General features: G+C 33.7%; 1 protein-coding gene and 1 long non-coding RNA gene across 2 annotated transcripts; one reads left to right on the forward strand and one right to left on the reverse strand.

Moving 5' to 3' along the window:
* Window positions 1-1209: 1209 nt before the first annotated feature.
* On the reverse strand, window positions 1210-9649 carry LOC105644275 (Protein kinase superfamily protein). The gene is made up of 8 exons (XM_012229573.4): window positions 8301-9649; window positions 6847-7131; window positions 6447-6764; window positions 4751-4978; window positions 3964-4064; window positions 3456-3570; window positions 2286-2762; window positions 1210-2117 (listed from the first exon to the last, which is right to left on the reverse strand). The coding sequence occupies exons 1-8, from the start codon at window positions 8709-8711 to the stop codon at window positions 1911-1913; spliced, it is 2142 nt and encodes a 713-aa protein (XP_012084963.1). The 5' UTR covers window positions 8712-9649; the 3' UTR covers window positions 1210-1910.
* Window positions 9650-9672: 23 nt separating this feature from the next.
* LOC149494963 (uncharacterized) lies at window positions 9673-12122 on the forward strand. Its single transcript, XR_016321770.1, has 2 exons — window positions 9673-10139; window positions 11723-12122. It is a non-coding gene; the product is annotated as an uncharacterized LOC149494963 (long non-coding RNA).
* The last annotated feature ends 411 nt before the right edge of the window (window positions 12123-12533 follow it).

Raw genomic sequence — 12533 nt, forward strand, 5'->3', positions numbered from 1 at the left:
AGGGTGAAAAATGTAATAAATTGTGATATTTTTTTTTTTAAATGGTATTCATAGTCATAAATAAGAATGACTTACCTATCGCCCCAGCCATGAATTAAAATAATAAAAAATATTTTTTTCATTGAAATAAAAAAGAGAAAGAAAATTATTAATGGTGATAATTTTTTTTTAATTTCATGAATTAGCTTGGTAAATGGTTAAATTCAGGTGACAATTTTTTTTTTAAACAGTATATATAAATTGGCTTAATACACGGATATATATATAAAATCCTGACTAGCCATTTTTTGCTACTAGTAAATTATTACCATAATTGTATTATATTATATTATATATAAGTTGATTATGCAATAATGGTGGATGAAATTTTGGTATACCTAAACAAACTATCTTCAGCATTCAATAATTATTTTATTTTTCAAAATATTGGTAATATGATAAATTTAGCCAACTCAATCTAAACTATTTTCTCCTTCTATTGTTATTTCCCTTTTAAAGTTTTAGTTATTTTGTTTAATAGAGATAAGATTAAAATAAATAAAAAAATAATTAGTACTTTTTAATATTATCAAAATGATAAATAATTTTAGGAAAATAATTAGTTTTTTTATTAGTTAAATAATAAACATACAACAAGCGTATGTAGTTTTAGGAATAGGACAAACTCCTAACATAGCAATTTTATAAATTCAAAAACAATTAGTATTAGATTAAGATTAAGTTGTGTTTTTTGAAATGATTTCATCCATTAGTTCAAAAACATTCATTGAATTTGAAAGAAACTTTGGATTTTTTTTTTTTTTTTTTTTTTTTTGAATGGAAAAGACTTTGGAATTTGAAATTTAGGTTTGGGGACATAATAATAACATTCATTATGTATTTGCTTAATTAAATCATTCCCTCTAACAAATCTGACAGAGTAATAAAATAGCATAATACTATATTAATGCCAAGCCAAAATCAGTAACCTAATTATGAGAAACGGTATCGTATTAATTGATAATAGTACGACACGTTCTGAATTAAAAAAATGGTGCATCGTATAAAGGTTGCCACTTTGTTATCCTACAGGTTTATTCAATAAGGATTTACAGTTTGATGAACCAAATTATTAACTGCTTACCAATTCCTTAGCAAACCATTACCAAGACGTTCACCAACTAGTAGAGTCAATCTTCAATTTCAATCGAGCAGAGGTCAAGCACTAAGTTGAAGCTTAATTAAGTACTTAATGATTCTAATTTCATCATATATAATATTTTTACATCCGTGCAAACTGAAGCTCAACCTTGAAAATTAAACTAAAAAACTCGAATCAAGCCTTGTGTTTTCTAATAAAGTCACAGCTCAAGCTCAACTACACACCTAACCTCTACAACAGTACCTGTAAATTAAAACCATTTCAAAAAGTACCATCTACTGCATATACAGATGGGAAGAAATTGTCACCAAGAATCACATCAACTGCGAGATAGAGCACTTTCACCATCATCCAGCCATAACTATAGTCTTCGTCAACCATAAAGAAATTAAGAATAAAGGGAGGAAGCTCCTCTTCAGCTGGAGCTTGACGAGCATGGTGCGTGCAAGATTTCTTTCTTTAACACCATAAAATAATGTCATATTTTCCAAATACTCTACAGCTTATGACTAATAAAAATGCTCTACAAGAATGGCCCATAGTTCAGAAATTGCTGTGGAAGAGTGAAAAGTAAATACACATGATAAATTGCAGAGGGGAGAGAATTTTCAATGAGCTATATGCCACTAGCTATTCTTTCTAAGAACAACCCCTATACAAAAAACCCCATCTAACAATTTAACTCTATTTAACGAAAGAAAAATCACCAGCCAACTTATTCTGCATGATCTTCCTCACATTACTTCTCACTTGGGGAGTTTAATCATAATCAACGGCCAGAAACGAATATTGAATTGGTTGATATTTGGTTCCCTTCAACCTGAACTTTTCTGACCTTTGCTTTGTCAATTCGGGCTCTTCTAACAGCTTCTTGGATCTGGCGATCATGATCCTTCAGCATCTGATCCACGTTGCCAGATGGAAGTAGCAAAGGACCAGAATAATGAATTTTGTGACCCTTTGATCCATAGCCAACCTGACAAATGCATAAATAATTAAAAGGAATCACAAATCAATCGGCCACCAAAAAACATTCAAGTATATTGTGCATAGTCACTTAGGAAACAGAGAGAATAAATTTAGATGAGAATAATCCAATGGAAAAACTCAGGAAGAGAAATGAACAAGAACATTAACTACTTACAAGGATTGGATCATTATTGCCTATTCTTCCATCTTCTTTTTGATGAGAACCTGCAACCCCCTGACAGTGATGTTTCTGATCCTGCTGAACAAAAGAATCTGATGATTCCTTGAAGGATCCTGGGAACCTCGCCATTAGTTTTGGAACGTCTTGCTGTGATGTGCCAGACCTTTCTCTGCGGTCTTCAGATAATAAACTCCTCTTTGCTGCCACAAAGCCTGACATTGTTGACACGTCAGTCCCAGACAAAACCTTTGGAGCATCCTCTGTATTTCTACCGGCCTTTGCCCAAGCAGCACGGTGAGCTAATGGCCCAGAATGGGAGGCTCTCTTATGCTGATGCCCCTGTGGATCCATACTTGATTCTGCAGCTTGTGATGGTCTAGGTGGATCAATTGGAAAACCAGAAGCTTCTTCTTCTGGGCGAGGATTAAACTTCTCACTCCGGCTTTTAGAATTTGACTGGCCTTGTCTTTTCTGTGATAAGAAAGCAGTCTCATTTACATACACAAATTATAGAAACCAAAACAACAAAATAAAGAGACAAACAGGAAACATAATTCTATAGCAAGACATTAAATTTTTTCATCAATCATGACACACATATTTGAAGTCTTGGAATCACAGTTCTTCCAATCCACCCACCCATCCAAGTTTTATATATCAGCTGTTGCTTAGTGTACAAACTAATGGTAACAGTGAATCATTGAGATCGTGACAAACTGACAACTGGTACCATAATTCTTCTAAACAAATTCACAAGAGCACTGACCATGACCATTATGCTTGGCCAATAGTGACACAATGTTTACACCGAGAATTGAAACCTGGCACACTCACAACCCCTCTCCAATGAAACTCAGTTAGGAAAACTTATGTACAAGGAGCAATTGGAGGTAATAACAAGAGTACAATATGAAGTGTTCTGGTGTTATGCCTTATGCACCAACTTGGTTACTTATTTTTTGGAGAATTCACCATCAAGAGCTAGCTCCATTTTCTCCCAACCCACTAGGTCTTTCTCTTAACCTTCTAGATCTTTCTTTCCCTTATTCTTGCTGTTAGTGGATCCTTAAGCTCCAGCATACACCAGGGCCATGACCCAACAAGCCAAAATTACCTCCTAAACATAATCCTGTATATGTATGGAATGAGTGTATGAAGATTTACCTGCATTGACAAGACCAACTCAGCATTGGCATCAGGTGCTGGGACGGCTCGAGATTCTCTCATTCCTTTTCTTTCAATATCAGGTCTCTGGCCCTTGCTTCCTGCTGCCCCTTGTCTGTTAATATACACAAAAGCAAGATTATCAGCAATACCATCTTAACAGTTAATCACCTCAGTGATAGAATTGCAGAATAACAGATCACTAGCTCATCAAGTAAACCAATACAAACCAACACCACAATCGGTCAGGCCAACATAGCCTAATTTAATCACAAAATAACATCAGCAGCAGCCAACCTGTAGTATTTACAGTGCCACAGTCTAGCTAACTAAAGCTGGATCCTGCTTACTCCAAGGAGAGGGAGGCAACCTCTTACATTTCAACAATAACATGAAGCACAATGGCTAAGATGCAAAAATTGAAGTTTCTTTTGGGTCATCCAATTAGGGTTATGATGTGTTCACAAACTGTACCTGATAACATCTCCTATTTTTCTATAATTCTTACCTTCTAGCTTCCTCATCCCGCATTTTTGCATCGAACTCTTTGCTAGGAGGATACTTGGGCAGGCTTGAAGGATCACAAGGTAGTGGTTTTATTGTAAAGAACTGCAAAACATAAATTAAACAAGTCAAGGACACTCAACAATAAACTAACAAAATGATAATAGAATGAGACTACAGAACTATGAGTACGCAAGTATGTGTTCATAACTGCATATCAAAGCAGGAACATAAAGATATTGTTCTCAGACTAACATGAAAGTCCATTGTGGCCACAACTTTCTAACATAGAACAAAGCACAGCCTAAAAGGATTTCCAGTCTAGACAACCCACTGATATTTTATCTACCAAAAGCATAAAATTTATGATGTTGAATCTTTATAAGCTATCATCCAAGGCTCGTGCTATTTCCACAGCCAGTTTCACCAAGGCCAAAGCTAATTCCTTGAGTAAGATGTTAAGGTATCTTTGGTACATGGAACTGAATTAAATGGAATAAGGAAAGTAATGAGGAATGAAATGGATTGAGAATGGGAATAGGTAGTCTTATTCCTATGTTTGCTACGAAGCACAGAATTTTGGTTCCATTACTTTGTTTGACTGCAGTAATGAGGTAAGGAATGGAATTGAAAAATCAGTAACAACTGCTATAGTTCCCAATGCCAACCTTTACCAGAAGACCCATATACCCAAGCAAAACTGCCTATTACTAGCAGTAAAAAGGAGGAAAACAAAAGGAAGCCATCATGTTGGAGAATTTCCAAATAACTTTCCCATCTTTATTTAATACCTCGCTCTTCAGAGCAGAAGCTGCAGTCCCACGATCTGCAGGGTCAATAGAGAGTAGGGTCTCCATGAGTGCTAAAGCCGGTGCAGGAAATTCCTTAAATGTTTCTGCAACACAACGTCTGTAAGGCTGTTGAGGCTTGAATATAGTTGCATGAGGCAATTTTGATTTTCTCCAATAATCTTCAGAAGGAGAGCCACATAGCTTGAAAATTTTATGCAGCTGCTCCACCTGTAAGGCAGAAATATGCAAATAACTCGGCAATAATTCTATAACAAAACACTGTGATATAAAGAGTTCAGGCATGCTGAACATAGAGAAGCACAAAGAAAATATACTTCACAAGATAACCATATCTTACTCTTTTTTTTTTCCCTTCCTTTTCCTTTAGTTGTCTCCCTTTTATGTTTTTAAATTTGAAAAAAAAATAAAACAAAGAAAAGGAAATGAAATGAAATGAAAGAGAAAATGCAAAGGACTGAATTTTTTTTTTTTTTTTTTTTTTTTTGTATCATACACTCTTGCAAAAGGAAAAAAAAAAAAAAAAGAATAGATGGTATCTATTTAAACCCTCAGGCCTTAATGGGGTATCTATATGTTTTAAATGTAAAAGATAGGGAGATACTTCCACTGATCTTTTAAAAATTGTTTTGGCCAAAGGTTAATTGACACCAAAAACTAACTTTGACTTCTTTGAACTTCTTTCCTGTAAATCCTCTCGCTCTTGTGTAAGGTTGGCACTCTTTGTTGCTGTAGTAACCTCTTATTCTGTGAAGTTGACTCACATCAAAGCAAGGAAGTACATCAAATCATATTGAAAAGCAAGCTTTTGCAAGATATGGAGAACTAGATTCTTCAAGATTCCAAATCTATCCTGACACTAACATTACTTTTAATTGGTGCTATGCTTCCCGTCAAAGTTAAAACATTTTACTCCCTAAGCTAAACCTACTGCCAGCTTAACAGCCTTTTAGCTGAATCATTAAACCTATAAAGGGTGGATGAAGCAGGGCAGGTGAGAGAGAGAGAGAGAGAGAGAGAGAGGTGGCAGCATGGAAACTGAAGAACAGCCCAACAAGGCCCATGGAATCACCGTCTGTGTTACTTAACTCTACATCAACTCTTGGACTCATTATTTCAAGCTTGGGGCAGATGCTATAAAATGAATGGTGGATGAACCTGAGCAGGTGAGAAAAGAGAGAGAGAGCTAGGGAGTGGGAGTGATGTCACTGTGGTAAATTCTATCTGAATTTTTTTTTAAAACAAATAATCACAATTCAACTGCACAACAAAAGAAAGAGGCCATCCTAGAGAAAGACATTCAATAACGAATATCAGCTAATCATTTCAACCATCGGAAATCTGAGAGCATATCTTGCATGAAAAACTAAAAGTGGAAAAGCTAGCCCATAACTCTCATTAAAGATTTCGCTAATCAGTCAATACCATGGACTCATGCAAATTCTGTTGTTTTAAATAGTACCATATCATATCATCATTAGACACAGTTACTAATATAATTCAGACGCAGTAAATAATATAGAAATCCAGTATGAATTACACCCAATGTGCAATAATTTGCAAAACAGCCTAATGTCTCAATTAATCAGCACACAAAGGGAAAAAGGTCCTGTGGAGAACCACAGAAAACAATTATTTCCAAATAACAGAAGGAAACAAGAAACAGAAGAAAAAATACCTCGGTTCTTCCAGGCATAATAGGCTTTCCAGCATATAATTCAGCAAGTATGCAACCTGTACTCCATAAATCAACAGCAGTCCCATAGTAGGTGGCCCCAAGAAGAAGCTCCGGAGGACGGTACCAAAGTGTTACAACACGGCTTGTGAGTGGTTGGATATGAGTAGGATCATAAAAACTTGCTAGACCAAAGTCTGCAATTTTTAATATACCATTATTGTCAATTAATAGGTTGGAGCCTTTAATGTCACGGTGCAGAACACCACGGCTGTGGCAATGATCAAGTCCTTGTAAAAGTTGTTGCATGTAACATTTCACCTGCCAAAATACACACAAATTAGACTGCATAAAAAGCCAACATACATACGAATAAAACAATGCTTGATGACTTTAAAGTTACCTGTGCTTCTGTAAACTTCAGACCAGGATGTGAGGCAAGCCCAGCCAAATCATGCTCCATGTACTCAAATACAAGGTACAAACTGCAAGACATCCTGGATGTAACTAGACCCTCTAATTTTATTACATTAGTGTGGTCAAGCCTGCGCAATATATGAATCTCCCTGGCCATGAAACGAACACTCTCAGGTTCCAAGTTATCAAATCTTACTTTCTTCAAAGCAACAATCTTCTTTTGGTCAAGATCACGAGCTCTATAAACATTACTGTAAGTCCCCTGGCCAATCTGCATAAAGATAAACTTCAATAAATGGAGAATGAAAAACAACCATATAAGGTCAACCTCAGTATGACGAACCATTCTACTAGCACCAATAAGATCTCAACTCAACAGAATGGTCTGGTGTTTTCGAGTACTTAGAGAACGGACAACTAAAAGTCCAGGCATTAAAACCAAAATTTGGATAAAAACAATTCTTCCCCTGGCTCATCTTGCCCTGGCTCATATGGTACGAAGGTAGGAGGGAATGATATTGTCAAGCATATTAAATCAACCTACTACATGAAACTTACCTGACCCTTCAGGATGCAAGCTTCGAATGCAAATGTTCCCTAACTTAATCAAATAAAAATTGTGTGACAAATAGAACATACTTTCAACAACTTATAAAGTGGTCAACAAAAGACTTTCCATTTTCAATTCTAAGTAGAAGTGTTGAAAGTACTTGCAAAAAACGTGGTTGAGAAATTACCATGCAGATTTGAAGCCTTTAAGCACCATCAAGTTCTTATTGCTAGTTGCATAAAAATAAAAAATCCTACTTTTAATGTAAATTATGTTTTGCAAGTCATTCAACACTCAAACCCAAATCAACCATGGTTTTAGAAGTCAGTAACTTTTCGAAAAACCACCTTGCCCAGTTATAACTGCACATTGCATCTGTGGAAATTTTAATTTGGCATTTTGTTATTCACTTTTTCCACCAGCCGTTTAGCAGAAAGGAAAAACTCCTACAATTTAAACATATTGAATGTAAAGGAATTCTAGTTCGATTATTTCCAGCCTATGTCAATGAAATGCCATAAAATCTAACACCATAAACCCATCCAACAAGCCCGCACTCATGATCAAGAAAGGACATATCTTGAGGCAGCACTTATTCCAATAGGTTCTCATTCTATCTTGTAAACAGCATAAAATTTGCAACCTTACAAAAATTTATTGCAATTTCAAGAGATTTCTTTCATCAGTCAGTTTTGGAAACTACCACAATTGTATCATCAGATTTAGAGAAGCATTTATTTGAAATAAAACTCTCAGTGTCTTTCTAATGGATATTTTCAATTAAGTTAATTAAAAAGATTCATGTTGATTTATGCATGACCATGATTTTAATCATATACAATGAATGTTAACTTAACAAACAAGATAAGGGGAAAAAGAAAAAAACGTACTTTATCCAGCTTCTCAAAAGAATCCGCACGCCGAGGCAGCCATCCTTTGATTGCTTCTCCAGCCACTGCTGCTAGCCAGGAAGGCCATCCGGCTGCAACCTGCTCCCCTTCAGTTGCTTTTGGTATGGTACCCATCCCAGGATGTTGAGCGACAGCATATTCCATCTTCTCCCTCTTCCTCTCTGCATTCTCACTTCCATGCAATCTAACTGAACCATTTGAGTGCTTATCAATCAGCATTGCCCTTCCATCATTACTGTCATATCGATCCTTCACTCTATATGCTTCCTCCCTCCTCGATGAGGTGGCCCTCGATACTCGCAAGTCTGCTGAGACCTTGCTGGAGAGCCTCTCTCTGGGGCTCTCTTTGCTATCTTCAATTGCAGAGGGTTTACAGCAAACGCAACCCATTACGCACAAAAACCACCTCCAACAACTCCTTGCTTTATAATCAATAATTACCCTTCAAATTTCTCATTTTCATAATTCTAAACTCTTCTTCCTTTCCCACTTCCATCAAACACAACCAAAGAACATTCCCTAGATAAATGACGGAAAGGATCTAACCTATATAACTCAAAATTCTGTCAATCCCATTTGTTTTCGGCCAAAGCAACCAAAAACGAGTCTAACAAAACTCACTAAAAGATTAAAACTTTTTAAGTACCAACACTGGAAACTCCAGCAAAATCTCAATAAAGACTAATTTCCTACTCTGCAATTTTCAATCTTTTATCAAATCCACTAACCTAAATTCCCCTAATGAGAACAATTTCACCACCACCAACAGTACCAAAACCTTATCTCCTCCTCAATGAACTCCAACCAACAAAACCACCAAAATCTTTATAATAATTAACAATCACCACCTTAAAAAAATAATAACGAAAATGCGTGCTGTTTGCTATGAAATGCCAATAAAACGCATAATTTCACATCCACCAAAATCCCTAAATCCACAAAAAAATTCAAAATGAGAAAAACACTAGAAACCCACACTCAACAAAGTATATACCTTAAAAGAAGTAACACAATAAACAGTAATGGTAGTACGTTTCTGAAACTGAAAACCCAAGAGAGAGAAAGCTAGGGTTTGCAGAAAGGGAAAGAAGGAGAGATCTAAAGCACAGAGATTTCACTATATGAGTCTAGCAGTGCAGAGAGTAATAAGTACACAGAACATGAGGGGAAAATTAATTATAATAAAATAAAATAAAAATAAGAAAGATTCAGTTGGGGAGTGTAAGTGGGAAGAATATGAACATATAGGGTTAAGTTTTTTGATAGAGCCAGTTTTGTTAAAGACCAAAACACCCTTTTCAGAAGGTAGTAATAAACAGTACTTATAAAGCAAGTCTTTTTACATCTTCACCTTTAAAGTTTTATCTGCCAGAGTAGACAATTAATGGGTATTACTCTTTCCACTGCCATTGTTCTTTGCTTGATGATACCTCTCTCTTCAATTAACTTTTCCCTCTTTTAGCTTGTGCACTTTCCTTCCTTATAGTATGCGTTTAGATATTGTTCGACAAAATTCCTGAACCATACTCTCTTATTACTATGACAAATTGCCAACCCATTTCTTTGTATCGCCATTTCTTCGGCTGATTAAGACATAGTTCTTTTCCCTTAAATCTTTTTGAAGTGTATGGCTTTGCTTTGCACTTTTTTGCGGTGAAGGAGACTGCTGATTATCTGCTGGAGTTTGTTGACACGAAAAATTGAAATGTTGGGTTTGCTAGAAGGTGTAAAAAGGATTGGGAAAGTGAGGAAGAAGCCTAGATTTTGGAGTTAATGGAAAATTCAGAGAAATCAGAGGCGTTTCCAAACAAGAAGCAGGTAATTGATGCTGGTGAAGGTAGTATTGTTATTATTTAATGATATTTATTGTCGCAGCGCGTAGTTATAATGCTAAGGGGCAGCTTTTTGTAACACGAGGAGTAGAAGAAAAGGAGACCCCATTTCTTTTGAAACATTATTCAATTTCTTGTGGCTTTATTTTGTTTTATTTTATTGGTGTTTTCAAAATAATAATTTTAATTGATTTAATTAAAATTATCTAAAAAATGACTTAATATGATTGTCCATTTTAATTAATTAATCCAATTAATATGATTTCTCTAAAATAATATGATTATCCATTTTAATTAATTTATTTATTTAATATAATTTATTTAAAAAATTTAACAATTGTGATTAATAAAATAATAAATATATATTAGCTTGAAGAATTGTATGAATATTATAATTTTATTTAATTTAACATATTTAATTTACCTTCCTAATATTTATAGTAATAATAATAATATAGGTAAATAACATATACAGATGTAGGAAGGGAATATTGAATTTACTAAAATAGATTTAGTGAAATTTTAATATCCTACAATATTTTTTGACATGATAAGTAAATATTTTGATTTTAAAAATATAAAGTCCGCACAATTTTATTCTTAAATTAAAGTCTCATCTCTAAACTCTAGAACGCGTCTTACTAGTTTAAGACTTGTTCATTTTCATGTACGTCATTTTCACTTTATATTCAATTAATGTGAGATTCATTTAGAGGGCAAGGGTTAATAAGTGCGTATAATCAAAGAACAAAAGGGGAAAATGATAATGAAACACGTAGATTATTATTTATTAGCTTTGTTATTTATTGGGTTTTGTTTATTTTCAAGTTGCTTTTTGGTTTTATCAAACCAAAATTGAAGACTTACGTATTTTCAATCTGATTTCTGTGCTTTATATATTTTCAAATCTTTTATGTTTTTTAAGTGATTTAAGGTGCATTTGTTTTTAAAAAATAACTTATTAGAAAATAACATTCGTGAAAAATCTTTTAAAAGAAAACACATAATTTTTCAGCGTTTGGCTCTACATATAATTTTTAAAAAAAATATTTTTCTAACATTTAATATAACATTAAAAATTTTATTTTTTCATCATATAAATAATGCATTTACACCTATTATATTATTCATAAGCAATCTATATTAAAGAGAAATATTATAATTAGATTTCTATTTAAAATGCATTTTCATAGTATAAATAATATAATGATGATTAATTTAGTCTAATAATGTGATTTTAATTTTTTAAATTAAATTATTTAACAATATAGTGTATATCATGTTAAGATAATTTAATAATATACAAATACCATAATTACTTTCAAATATATTGATAAAATATATTTTAAATGGTATGATCCTCAACATATTTTAAAAAATATATTGTTAAAATAATTTAATGATTATTTTAAAATAATCATGTTGCAAAATGTATAATGTAAAATATATTTTAAATGGCATGGACCTATTAATAAATTATTTTAAATATTTCTGCCAAAAAAAACCACTTAGACACATTTTTGACACTTCTAAAGAAATTGCGAGCTCATAATTGCACATCTTCCACAGGTGGTGTCATGGCCCTTGACATGGCTGAATATTGTCCGCTTTGGACCCTTCCGTACGAGGTCACCCTCACGGTTTTTGTTCTTGGGGGAAATGAGAAACTTCCCAGGAGGTCACCCATCCTAGGATTTCCGTTAAGCGAGCACGCTTAACCTTGGAGTTCTTCCAACTCTCCAGCCATTTCACCACCAAAACGCATCCAACCATTCAAGGCACCACCCCTCTTATGTACATCACTTACTCCTCGCACTTAACCGATGTGGGATTCGCCTAGGTGCACTGTAGGCTTAGATCCCTCACAAGTGGACTATTCTTTAATGAAACAAAAAGACTAGTTTTAAATTATAAAATAAGTTAGAAAAATATTTTCTCATATAAATAAGGATAAGTTATTTTTCTTGAATGCCAACTTGTTTTTCATAAATGTTTTCTCATAGACTAGTTTTACTCAATACATTTGTTAGGTGAGAGATAATTACGATACTATGATTAATGATAAAGTTTGATTACTATTGGTTTGGCAGTTGAATGATTATTTTCCAGCCTTTTTTATTTACTGATTTTTATGAATTTTATATTGATTTTGGACATCATCCATATAGTGGGTCCACAAATATTGATGTTAGCTTGATTAATTTGTTTGGGCAGATTTGAGTTTTTTGTAGATATTCATGATGAGAAGAAAAGGTATCATCTTTTTAGATTCCATTGACCATTTTCTATTCATCATCTGTTAAAAAAAATATAAGTAGTTTAAGATTTTTATATAATAATTAAAATTTTAATTAATTTTTTTAAATTATAATAAATTTAA

Source organism: Jatropha curcas, chromosome 7 (assembly GCF_041381405.1).
Source record: "Jatropha curcas cultivar XTBG-Jc1 chromosome 7, XTBG_Jcur_1.0, whole genome shotgun sequence".
Lineage (NCBI taxonomy): Eukaryota > Viridiplantae > Streptophyta > Magnoliopsida > Malpighiales > Euphorbiaceae > Jatropha > Jatropha curcas.

What these genes read in the sequence shown, in the direction of transcription:
- LOC105644275 (XM_012229573.4), bottom strand. Translation starts at nt 8,711, where the DNA reads ATGGGTTGCGTTTGCTGTAAACCCTCTGCAATTGAAGATAGCAAAGAG. An exon ending in CTTTTGAGAAGCTGGATAAA is followed by an intron (nt 7,132 to 8,300) that starts GTACGTTTTTTT and finishes ATCTTTATGCAG; the next exon opens with ATTGGCCAGGGGACTTACAG. An exon ending in TGAAGTTTACAGAAGCACAG is followed by an intron (nt 6,765 to 6,846) that starts GTAACTTTAAAG and finishes GTATTTTGGCAG; the next exon opens with GTGAAATGTTACATGCAACA.